The 13,394-nt window shown below is 48.0% G+C and overlaps 1 protein-coding gene across 1 annotated transcript in view; it reads right to left on the bottom strand.

Annotated features, from left to right (window-relative positions):
* Positions 1-13,394, bottom strand: part of man1a1 (mannosidase, alpha, class 1A, member 1) — a gene marked incomplete at both ends in the record, with an annotated part of 278,096 nt that overhangs the window by 171,653 nt on the left and 93,049 nt on the right. The window contains one exon of the mRNA XM_083643219.1: positions 336-447. Coding sequence (XP_083499345.1) covers positions 336-447 — 112 coding nt within the window. The remainder of the gene's footprint in view (positions 1-335; positions 448-13,394) is intronic.

Below are 13,394 nucleotides of genomic sequence, written 5' to 3'. Positions count from 1 at the left end.
CCTCCCTCTCAACCTACCTTACCTCTCCACGGAGGTCAACCAGACTGAATGATGCCTCCCTCTCAACCTACCTTACCTCTCCACGGAGGTCAACCTGACTGAACGATGCCTCCCTCTCAACCTACCTTACCTCTCCACGGAGGTCAACCTGACTGAACGATGCCTCCCTCTCAACCTACCTTACGCAGTGTCTCTATGCACAGGGGTGAAGGCTGCTTTTTACATTTACTGTACTTACTCATCACAAGGACGGATGCATGCACACGCACACACACACACGCACACGCAGACGCACACACACACAGACACACACACACACACACACACTTCCTTACCACGTTGAAGTCGAGGTTCTTCTCCACCCAGTCGGTAGCAGCTTCAAAGTCTTCGTACATCTCCATGATGTAGAGGGTGTCCAGAGCATCCACTATGGTGGCTCCCTTTATGCTGCCTGCAACAGGAAGAACACAGCGGACATAAGAGGTAAGCAGGTAAATGATGACACCCAAAACAAGCACGGTATGTCCAACATGGCTGGAAAAGAAGCGTGGAACACCAGACTCTGCATTGGCTGCCTAGTCAAACACCATCTCATCCACATTTGAGCCTCAAATGGCAACAGATAGGTGCGTCAAGCCTGCAGTCAACACACTGCTACCTGCTGAACATGGCCGGGAGCAGGTGTCAGTGTACATTCAATGCCTGTAGACACAGTTTTGAGCTGTGTTCAGAGCCGGCACTGTTTCTCGAGCACACAAAGAGTGACAGCTGCTTGTCATCGCTCGGTACAAACCAAACCCAGCACCGAGCAATGTTTGCAGCAGTGTTTCAGGCAAACGCAGCGGTGGTTACTGCAGTTATAAAACAGCAGTGTTTCCCCTACCGTTGCGTTGGGGGCTATTTTTATAGTAATTATTTTTCACGGGGCGGGTGGGGGTGTGGGTGTCACAGAAAGCATGTCATGAAATCAAAGTAAACAAACTAAATAAGAATAAAATAATTTAGTAAGTAAATAATGTTTTGGCTGCATAGCATTGTCACCTGAGATGGGGCCATAAACTGTTCTCACTCCTCTCATCCAAACAACTTTACCAGAGCTTCAAATCACGTCACACCACACGACTCAGTAATAGTTTCCTTCCCCAGGCGGTCAGGTTGCTGAAGAGCTGAGCCATACACACTTGTCACTTTGTTTGTATTGTAAATGATATTGTATTGTATTGTATTTGTGGACTGTGGTATGCATATACACGTGTATGTGTATACATGTGTATAGCCCTGTATACTGTACTTGATGTGTTGTGTAGTTATGTAGGTGTACACCTTTTGTCTTTTGTCGGTCTTTTGTGACCATGTCCTTGTGTGTTTAGGCAGAGGGTGTTCAGAGCATAAGAATGTCATTGTATTTATACATATGACAAATAAAGATGAACTTGAACTTGAGTGAACTGGGGTGGGGCTAATCAATGATTTAATTTCCAACTGAATGGTCATTAGCCAGTCAGTATCTCCACTGTTCAGTCAACAAGGTTTGGTTTCAAAACACTGAAGAGCGTTTGGGGAGAGAGGGCAGAGAGCGCAGCAGGATGTGGCAGCACCTCAGTTTGAGGTTTTGGGAGTTAAAAAATGAAAATGTTTTAAGGATAAATGATGGAAAATGATGGAAAACAACTTAAGTGGTTTTCGACAGCATGCGTCCAAATGAATGAGGTTGTCGTTTCTCTAAGATAATGAGTTGGATTAGCATATTTAACAAATTCACAAGCAACATATGACTGCCTCTTCAACTAGAACTGTTCCAGAACAAGTAAGAGAAGTTTAAAAAGCAAAAAGCTACATGTAGTTTCAATGGTTTTTTAAGGGTTTCTACCAATACTTTGAGAAGCATGCACGACAGCAGATGCGGCCGTGTGGAAGAGACCAGCAGGTGCTGGTAGCAGTGGGCCTGAGAGAGTGTGGAGGAGACCAGCAGGTGCTGGTAGCAGTGGGCCTGAGAGAGTGTGGAGGAGACCAGCAGGTGCTGGTAGCAGTGGGCCTGAGAGAGTATGGAGGAGACCAGCAGATGCTGGTAGCAGTGGGCCTCAGAGAGTGTGGAGGAGACCAGCAGGTGCTGGTAGCAGTGGGCCTGAGAGAGTGTGGAGGAGACCAGCAGGTGCTGGTAGCAGTGGACCTCAGAGAGTGTGGAGGGGACCAGCAGGTGCTGGTAGCAGTGGACCTCAGAGAGTGTGGAGGAGACCAGCAGGTGCTGGTAGCAGTGGACCTCAGAGAGTGTGGAGGAGACCAGCAGATGCTGGTAGCAGTGGACCTCAGAGAGTGTGGAGGGGACCAGCAGATGCTGGCAGCAGTGGACCTGAGAGAGTGTGGAGGAGACCAGCAGGTGCAGGTAGCAGTGGACCTGAGAGAGTGTGGAGGAGACCAGCAGATGCAGGTAGCAGTGGACCTGAGAGAGCGTGGAGGAGACCAGCAGGTGCAGGTAGCAGTGGACCTGAGAGAGCGTGGAGGAGACCAGCAGGTGCAGGTAGCAGTGGACCTGATAGAGCGTGGAGGAGACCAGCAGGTGCAGGTAGCAGTGGACCTGAGAGAGTGTGGAGGAGACCAGCAGATGCAGGTAGCAGTGGACCTGAGAGAGTGTGGAGGAGACCAGCAGATGCAGGTAGCAGTGGACCTGAGAGAGCATGGAGGAGACCAGCAGATGCTGGTAGCAGTGGACCTGAGAGAGTGTGGAGGAGACCAGCAGATGCTGGTAGCAGTGGACCTGAGAGAGTGTGGAGGGGACCAGCAGGTGCTGGTAGCAGTGGGCCTGAGAGAGTGTGGAGGGGACCAGCAGATGCTGGTAGCAGTGGGCCTGAGAGAGTGTGGAGGAGACCAGCAGATGCTGGTAGCAGTGGACCTCAGAGAGTGTGGAGGAGACCAGCAGATGCTGGTAGCAGTGGACCTGAGAGAGTGTGGAGGAGACCAGCAGGTGCAGGTAGCAGTGGACCTCAGAGAGTGTGGAGGAGACCAGCAGATGCAGGTAGCAGTGGACCTCAGAGAGTGTGGAGGGGACCAGCAGATGCTGGTAGCAGTGGACCTGAGAGAGTGTGGAGGAGACCAGCAGATGCTGGTACCAGCAGTGCTGGGAGCAGCAGATGCTGGCTTTGCGTTGAGATGTTCAGCTCTGAGACATGTCATTCTGTTCTGTTGAGCAGATGGTGAGAGAGGCAGCGTTTATCAGCCATGATGAAACGTCTGGAGTATCGCTCATCTCTGCCTATTAGCCTCATAGCAGGAGGGGAGACGCGCCCGCACACACACACACACACACACACACAAACCCATCATTTCAGTTTTGACTTTGCCAAAAAACACTAACATACCACCAACCCAGTACCACTCACACACACTCTCTCTGTGTGTGTGTGTGTGTGTGTGTGTGTGTGTGTGTGTGTGTGTGTGTGTGTGTGTGTGTGTGTGTGTGTGTGTGTGTGCAGACGCATGTGACTGCGTGCGTGTTCAATAAAACATAAACGTTAAAAGCAGGCAGGTAGAGCCCTGAGCAAAGCTTTTACTCCCAACATATTGCTTATAAAGAGCAGCGCTCCGAACACTCAGAGCCGTGGAAGAAAGCGGAAAGTGTGGGGGGAGGGGCCTAGAGGGAGAGAGGGGAGGGAGGGGGAGGGGCCTAGAGGGAGAGAGGGGGAGGGGCCTAGAGGGAGATATGGTAGGGAGGGGGAGGGGCCTAGAGGAGGGGAGGGGCCTAGAGGGAGAGAGGGTAGGGAAGACACGGTGGGCAGAAAAGGGGCCAGATGGAAACATGCAGAAAGTAAATAGAGTGGACTCCTCTTATAGTGATCACTTTGGGAGGGATCAAATTGATCACTATACGCAGATGATCATTAGAACAGATTTTTTTTATCCTGCATTTGTATATTCATAACATTAATATGGTACATATAAAGTAATGAAATGGACAGCTTCGCTATTTACTGAATTGTATTGACTTTCAAAATCCATACAGTAAGTTAGCCTTGGCCTCCAGCTGTTTCAAACACAGCGGTCTCACATGGACAGGCAGTGATGCTGTGACCCTCCATAATACGCTACTTTCCCATCAGCTGTAATGCTGTGTTCTAGGCTACTTTCCCATCAGCTGTAATGCTGTGTTCCGTGCTACTTTCCCATCAGCTGTAATGCTGTGTTCTAGGCTACTTTCCCATCAGCTGTAATGCTGTGTTCTAGACTACTTTCCCATCAGCTGTAATGCTGTGTTCTAGACTACTTTCCCATCAGCTGTAATGCTGTGTTCTAGACTACTTTCCCATCAGCTGTAATGCTGTGTTCTAGGCTACTTTCCCATCAGCTGTAATGCTGTGTTCTAGACTACTTTCCCATCAGCTGTAATGCTGTGTTCTAGACTACTTTCCCATCAGCTGTAATGCTGTGTTCTAGACTACTTTCCCATCAGCTGTAATGCTGTGTTCTAGGCTACTTTCCCATCAGCTGTAATGCTGTGTTCTAGACTACTTTCCCATCAGCTGTAATGCTGTGTTCTAGGCTACTTTCCCATCAGCTGTAATGCTGTGTTCTAGACTACTTTCCCATCAGCTGTAATGCTGTGTTCTAGGCTACTTTCCCATCAGCTGTAATGCTGTGTTCTAGGCTACTTTCCCATCAGCTGTAATGCTGTGTTCTAGACTACTTTCCCATCAGCTGTAATGCTGTGTTCTAGACTACTTTCCCATCAGCTGTAATGCTGTGTTCTAGACTACTTTCCCATCAGCTGTAATGCTGTGTTCTGGGCTACTTTCCCATCAGCTGTAATGCTGTGTTCTGGGCTACTTTCCCATCAGCTGTAATGCTGTGTTCTAGACTACTTTCCCATCAGCTGTAATGCTGTGTTCTAGACTACTTTCCCATCAGCTGTAATGCTGTGTTCTAGACTACTTTCCCATCAGCTGTAATGCTGTGTTCCGTGCTACTTTCCCATCAGCTGTAATGCTGTGTTCTAGACTACTTTCCCATCAGCTGTAATGCTGTGTTCTAGACTACTTTCCCATCAGCTGTAATGCTGTGTTCCGTGCTACTTTCACATCAGCTGTAATGCTGTGTTCTAGACTACTTTCCCATCAGCTGTAATGCTGTGTTCCGTGCTACTTTCCCATCAGCTGTAATGCTGTGTTCTAGGCTACTTTCCCATCAGCTGTAATGCTGTGTTCTAGACTACTTTCCCATCAGCTGTAATGCTGTGTTCTAGACTACTTTCCCATCAGCTGTAATGCTGTGTTCTAGGCTACTTTCCCATCAGCTGTAATGCTGTGTTCCGTGCTACTTTCCCATCGGCTGTAATGCTGTGTTCTAGACTACTTTCCCATCAGCTGTAATGCTGTGTTCTAGACTACTTTCCCATCAGCTGTAATGCTGTGTTCTAGGCTACTTTCCCATCAGCTGTAATGCTGTGTTCCGTGCTACTTTCCCATCGGCTGTAATGCTGTGTTCTAGGCTACTTTCCCATCAGCTGTAATGCTGTGTTCTAGGCTACTTTCCCATCAGCTGTAATGCTGTGTTCCGTGCTACTTTCCCATCAGCTGTAATGCTGTGTTCTAGGCTACTTTCCCATCAGCTGTAATGCTGTGTTCCGTGCTACTTTCCCATCAGCTGTAATGCTGTGTTCTAGGCTACTTTCCCATCAGCTGTAATGCTGTGTTCTAGACTACTTTCCCATCAGCTGTAATGCTGTGTTCTAGGCTACTTTCCCATCAGCTGTAATGCTGTGTTCCGTGCTACTTTCCCATCAGCTGTAATGCTGTGTTCTAGGCTACTTTCCCATCAGCTGTAATGCTGTGTTCCGTGCTACTTTCCCATCAGCTGTAATGCTGTGTTCCGGGCTACTTTCCCATCAGCTGTAATGCTGTGTTCCGGGCTACTTTCCCATCAGCTGTAATGCTGTGTTCTAGACTACTTTCCCATCAGCTGTAATGCTGTGTTCTGGGCTACTTTCCCATCAGCTGTAATGCTGTGTTCTGGGCTACTTTCCCATCAGCTGTAATGCTGTGTTCTGGGCTACTTTCCCATCAGCTGTAATGCTGTGTTCTAGACTACTTTCCCATCAGCTGTAATGCTGTGTTCTGGGCTACTTTCCCATCAGCTGTAATGCTGTGTTGTGGGCTACTTTCCCATCAGCTGTAATGCTGTGTTCTAGACTACTTTCCCATCAGCTGTAATGCTGTGTTCTGGGCTACTTTCCCATCAGCTGTAATGCTGTGTTCTGGGCTACTTTCCCATCAGCTGTAATGCTGTGTTCTGGGCTACTTTCCCATCAGCTGTAATGCTGTGTTCTGGGCTACTTTCCCATCAGCTGTAATGCTGTGTTCTAGACTACTTTCCCATCAGCTGTAATGCTGTGTTCTAGACTACTTTCCCATCAGCTGTAATGCTGTGTTCTAGGCTACTTTCCCATCAGCTGTAATGCTGTGTTCTAGACTACTTTCCCATCAGCTGTAATGCTGTGTTCTAGACTACTTTCCCATCAGCTGTAATGCTGTGTTCTGGGCTACTTTCCCATCAGCTGTAATGCTGTGTTCTGGGCTACTTTCCCATCAGCTGTAATGCTGTGTTCTAGACTACTTTCCCATCAGCTGTAATGCTGTGTTCTAGACTACTTTCCCATCAGCTGTAATGCTGTGTTCTGGGCTACTTTCCCATCAGCTGTAATGCTGTGTTCTGGGCTTGACACGTTCTGGAATGTTTTCCACCGGTTAATAAACTGGAGTTAACGGTGACACCACACTGTTTACAAGAGAAGATATTTGTTGCCTCAATACCAGTTTTTTCCTCTTCTGTTTGTGTCTGTTTCTCGCTTTTTCCAACCGTGAAGTTCATTTTTCATTTCACTGCTCTCAGTCCGACGCAGCTGTCAAGGCAGACACCGGGCGTGGATATTATAAGGCAGACACCGGGCGTGGATATTATATTTGCCAGGAAAAGTTAATTTATTCAGGTGGGCTCATAGCAGACGTCTCCCTGTTTATATACTGCTCTCTGAACAAGCTGGTCAAGATGAGCTGTGAGTCTGTCACTGCTGCTACTTCATATAAACACATGAGCTCGATTCACTCCAACACTGGCTCTCACATTGACCGTTTTGAGGTGGCAAAGCAGGAAGTAAAGCAGATGTGACCAATGCCATTAATGACGGTTCCATTCCATGCACGTGTTCCTCTGCCCACATTAATGCTATTGGTTACACCTGCTTTACTTCCTGCTTTACCACATCAAAACGGTTGCTGTGAAAAGGGCCAATGGAGTTGAAAATAGGAGAGAATGTGCAACGTTACATTACTTTCTTCTTTGGTGACATTTCGCAACACAGCCTCTCAGCCTCTTGGCTCAGAATACTCTCTGGCATTTGAAGGTGTGTTTGTTTGTCGCCTGGCGTGTGCCGGTGGTGGAGTTTGCCGTGTTAAGCACAGTAGACTGAGTTTGTCCCCCCGCCAGGGAACTAGAGGCCGTTTCATGAAGCTACACCTCACTAAGCTTGATTGACCACATTACTTGCCCACAGACTGTCATGTATTCAGTGTATGTCCGAGCACTGTGTAACACCAGTAACGCCCGAGCACTGTGTAACACCTGAGCACTGTGTAACACCTGAGCACTGTGTAACACCAGTAACGCCCGAGCACTGTGTAACACCAGTAACGCCCGAGCACTGTGTAACACCAGTAACACCTGAGCACTGTGTAACACCAGTAACGCCCGAGCACTGTGTAACACCAGAAACACCTGAGCACTGTGTAACACCTGAGCACTGTGTAACACCTGAGCACTGTGTAACACCAGTAACGCCCGAGCACTGTGTAACACCAGTAACACCTGAGCACTGTGTAACACCAGTAACACCTGAGCACTGTGTAACACCAGAAACACCTGAGCACTGTGTAACACCAGTAACACCTGAGCACTGTGTAACACCAGAAACACCTGAGCACTGTGTAACACCAGTAACACCTGAGCACTGTGTAACACCAGAAACACCTGAGCACTGTGTAACACCAGTAACACCTGAGCACTGTGTAACACCAGTACTGTAACACCTGAGCACTGTGTAACACCAGAAACACCTGAGCACTGTGTAACACCAGTAACACCTGAGCACTGTGTAACACCAGTAACACCTGAGCACTGTGTAACACCAGTAACACCTGAGCACTGTGTAACACCAGTAACACCTGAGCACTGTGTAACACCAGTAACACCTGAGCACTGTGTAACACCAGAAACACCTGAGCACTGTGTAACACCAGTAACACCTGAGCACTGTGTAACACCAGTAACACCTGAGCACTGTGTAACACCAGAAACACCTGAGCACTGTGTAACACCAGAAACACCTGAGCACTGTGTAACACCAGTAACACCTGAGCACTGTGTAACACCTGAGCACTGTGTAACACCAGTAACACCTGAGCACTGTGTAACACCAGTAACACCTGAGCACTGTGTAACACCTGAGCACTGTGTAACACCAGTAACACCTGAGCACTGTGTAACACCAGTAACACCTGAGCACTGTGTAACACCAGTAACACCTGAGCACTGTGTAACACCAGTAACACCTGAGCACTGTGTAACACCAGAAACACCTGAGCACTGTGTAACACCAGAAACACCTGAGCACTGTGTAACACCAGTAACACCTGAGCACTGTGTAACACCTGAGCACTGTGTAACACCAGTAACACCTGAGCACTGTGTAACACCAGTAACACCTGAGCACTGTGTAACACCAGAAACACCTGAGCACTGTGTAACACCAGAAACACCTGAGCACTGTGTAACACCAGTAACACCTGAGCACTGTGTAACACCTGAGCACTGTGTAACACCAGTAACACCTGAGCACTGTGTAACACCAGTAACACCTGAGCACTGTGTAACACCAGTAACACCTGAGCACTGTGTAACACCAGTAACACCTGAGCACTGTGTAACACCAACTACCGTGGCAAGCCTAGGTTAAGGTCTTTCCATAGATAACCTGTGTGATATCCAACATATCAGAGATCTGAGGCAGGTATCGGCCAACTGATGAGGTTTAACTGTGACTAGTGGTGTAATAATGATGCAATAGATACGTGAAGTGAGCAGATCACTCAGGCTGTGTGCTCGTTTAGCTGCTCTCCTCTCCTCTCCTCTCCTCTCTCCTTCCCTCCTCTCTCCTTCCCTTCCCTCCTCTCCTCTCCTCTCTCCTTCCCTCCTCTCTCCTTTCCTTCCCTTCCCTCCTCTCCTCTCCTGAATCATTGGTTTGGTCAAGTCCACTTAGACAAAATCCTTTGAGACAAGGGTATCTTATCAAGAGCAGGAAAAGGAGGAGTTAAAGGTATACTACTAGGCAACTTTTTTAACGCTCCTCAAATGTAAACAACCTTTTTTGTCTTTTTTTTTAACATGTTAAAGTCATATTCTTGAAGAGTAGGTCTTCTAGATGGACAATGTGCTCTTTTAATTGTTACAAACAATATGTACACAAACCGTTTATGCTTTTCAAGTACATCTAAAACTCATTTTTAGCTCTTACAAACTGATTATGTCTTGTATCAAGAGCTCTGTCAGAGCTAAAAGATAAGTTATAATGTTAAAAAAAAGTGTGTTTACATTTGAAGGACCCTAAAAAAGTTGCATAGTATCCCTTTAATGCTGCCTACACACTAGAGGATTTTCAAATCTTAACCGATTTTAAAAACATGAGAGACCACAGACATAAGGACAATTTCATCAGATTTTAACATTAAAATCGCCTGAACGCACACACTAGATGATTCGGCCAGACTGCGAGACCACACACCAGCCGTTTGTACAGACTCAAAGCGATTCCAGCAACTAGACTGTAGGCTATTTATATCCCACAAAACCGAAATTTTTTCCCACAGACAACAGCAGATAGCTCTCTAAACATGCACCGAGCGGCGGGTCTACTTCAAGCAGGCGGACACCCTCGCAAAATGAGCTAAAACAACGTCCTGTCTGAGAGCTCATATTACAGCATATCCGCTCGCTTGAAGCAAACAAACCGCTCCGCTCGGCACATGTTTGGAGAGCCATCCGCTGCTGTCCACCCTGTTTTAAGCTGCTGTGAGGATGCTGGGGAGAGAGGAGCTACATGGCACTGCTGTTGCTCGTTTGTGAGCGCTGCATTAACATCCGGGTATGACGCGTCTACGCGTCCCGGTCTGCTCGCTCTCATTGGCTATTGCGGGTTCCGTCGGGAGACAGCCATCGTAAATATCAAACATGTTTGATATGCCCGATTCGAGATCGGGCAGGCTCCGATTCAATCAATAATTTATTGACACCAGACACTTGACAATTATTTTGACCAAAAAATCGGTTGAGACTAGCCTCGAATCGGGCCACGCCCCCCCGAGGGGAGTCGGGCATTAAATCGGGCATTTTATCCTCTAGTGTGTGGGAAGCATTAGGAGAGAGTTGGAAGGTTTTTTCTAGGGCAAAAAGATGGTGAGCAGGCAGGTCATGAGTCAGTGAGCAGAAGACAGCTTGAGCTACTCCTTGAAGAGCTGTCAGTCTACCAGGCAGATGTTAGGTGAGTGAGTGAGGAGTTTCTCCTGGTGCCTGTGTGTGCGTGTGCGTGTGTGTGTGTGTATGTGTGTGTGTGCATGCGTGCGTGCGTGTGTGTGTATGTGTGTGTGTATGTGTGTGCGTGCGTGCGTGCGTGTGTGTCTGTGCGTGTGTGTGCGCGTGAGTGTGTGTGAGTGCGTGAGTGTGTGCGTGCGTGCGCGTGTGTGTGTGCGTGTGCGTGTGCGTGTGCGTGTGCGTGCGTGTGCGTGTGTAGATGGAGCAGTGGAGGACAGACCTGTGATGACTCTGGAGGAGCAGCAGCAGATGTGCTGCCTGCTACAGAGGACCTGAGGAGACCTGAACATATGCTGGCAGAGTTTATGGGCGGTCGTCAAAGCTGCCCAGGATGATTCCAAGATCTGCTTGTCAAAAGACACGTGACTCAAGTCATTTGGTTCCAAGCCTCAAACAAGTCCCAAGTCATTTTTCCCACGGCGCTGAGCCAACAGGCCTGGCCGAGGGCAGCAGGGCATGGCAAAGTCAGGACACTCGGTCACTCGTCACTCAACGGACGTCGAGTGAGCTTAGTGGGAGGAGGAGCCGTAGGGACAGGAAGGTCGCAGAGAGTTTAGTTTTTTTCTCAAGTCATTTGAGTCATGTCTCAAGTCACACATGACAGCGAGGAGCGATGGTATCGTCACAGCTGCTTCAAAAACACAGTGCCGCTGCTGATTGGACAAGGGAGTCTGAAGCACTGGGGAGCAGGGCTGCGTGTGTGTGACCAGGTGATCAGCAAAAGTCCGCCTTGTGCTCGACTGCCTGGAACTCTGTGCATTACGCTGCCATAGCACCCACACTCACTAAACAACCTTCTCTCTTTCAGAAGAACAGAGTGGAGCCAAAGTCACTCCCTCTTCAGGCATACGCAGCATACGAAACCAAGGGATTTCATCCGCCATTCTTCATTTGCATTTCGTAAATGTTTTATTTGGTCAAACCAAGTGATTCAGCGATATTTAGAATCAGAGACCAGATAACATTTCACTCTGGTCAAAAATAAAAATGATACATTTTATTTAGTTTTTAGTTTTGGTCCAAATGAAACGTTATCATTCTGTTCTCCCTATCATGTATTCCATGTATGGCTTTACACAAAATATGGAGAAACATACGTTTGTCACATTCATTTAATGATCCAAATGACGCGCCTATTCTGTATAAAACAACCCAATCTAAAGGGAACATCACTGTTGTACGTATTCTGTATAATAAATCATCAAAATTAGGAGGAAAAATGTGTTATTTCATTTTTTGGCTGCCGGACAAACTCCTGTTTTAGTGCTTATAGCCTAAGTATTGTCTTGGCTGAACAACAGGATATTAATGTGGTGTGTAATTCTTCGTCGATCTACTAGCCTCAACATTTTGCTCTCAAAGTGCACCAGATTGATGCATTTTACTTTTAAAATGTACAAAATACACTGAAGTCTTAAAAAAACATATCCATCGAGTCGACCCCTAATTAAGTACTCGTATTGGTACTTGGTATCAGCAAATACCCAGATGTAAGTACTCATACTTGTACTCGGTCTGGTTTCTGTCAAGTCAAGTCGCAAGTGTCATCAAAACAGTGACTCGAGTCGACAGTGATTGCAGTCCACATCACTGCTCGTCAATAGCCTCTGCAGCTTGAGGGGAGTGTTCTCCGCTCCAAAGGACAGACAAGTCAAACTGGCACAAGACGTTCTGGCTGGGATGTTCTCTGGGGTCATCTACAGACCGCTGAGGACGCAGGGATGAGAAGGTCCAGACATGACGAATGGACCAGTGGATTTAGCGTGGAGAGCTCAAGAAGACAACGCTGCCCTCCTTTTCTGACATTGCACGCCTATAAAGACACAGCCAGAGGAGCCAGAGGAGCCAGAGGAGCACGGGTACAGAGCAGATGGATAGAGGGATATAAAGAAAGGACAGAGCTGGAGTTCTCGGTGGAGAAGAACGCTTCATCTCTGAATGGGCAGATGCAACAAGAGGGATGGAGGCGAAACGAGACTCTGAGGGTCCAAACCTCATTAAGTCTCTCTCTCTTTCTCCCTCTCCCCCTCTGTCTCTCTCCCTCTCTCTCTCTCTACACACATCAATCTGTCTGTCTGCTGCTTCTCTAATGAGCCATCATCCCTCTCTTCCTCTGCTTTCCTCTGCAGAGCTTCTCTCAGAGGAGTAGAGCCCTGTGAACTCCACCATGCACAAAGTACGCAGACGCAATCACACAATGTGCTCGTAACAATTCACCTGATGCTGCCAGATGCGGCACGTGATTGGATGAACCAGCCGTCCGTCACGCCTATCAAGGGCTCGCTGGCGCTGGCGTCACACCAAAGCCCGCCACAGCTGCCTCAAGAGGACACTGATTGGTGTGTGTGTGTGTATGTGTGTGTGTGTGTGGCCAGGATTCAAGCCAATAGATTTGGAGCGCGTCAAGATGATTGGTCATGTGATCGTGACCTCATGATGCCGCACGAATCCAGCTGCCTCGCAGGGTTAGATCCACATGGAATCAACTGAAAAACGTAGAATATTGCCCCGCCCCCTGGAGGAACTTTTTTGTACTGAAAAGGTTCCTCCACAGTGGCAATGGTGAGGAACCCCAAAAGGTTCCTCGAGGCTCTTCTACTTCTAAGAGTGTGGGGAGCAATGTTAATGTGTTGGATCCAAACGCATTTTTTGCCATCAATTGGTACAGTGAACTTGCTTGTCCCATCCAGAGACACACACACACACACACACACACACACAGCATAGCCCCCCTCCCTCCGCTGAGAGCAGGGGCTGTAGAATAG

The sequence above is a fragment of the Poromitra crassiceps genome (genome assembly GCF_964638095.1).
Source record: "Poromitra crassiceps genome assembly, chromosome: 9".
In the NCBI taxonomy this organism is placed as follows: Eukaryota; Metazoa; Chordata; class Actinopteri; order Beryciformes; family Melamphaidae; genus Poromitra; species Poromitra crassiceps.
Note: the sequence above shows the minus strand (reverse complement) of the source record. Positions and strands in the feature narration are given on the sequence as shown.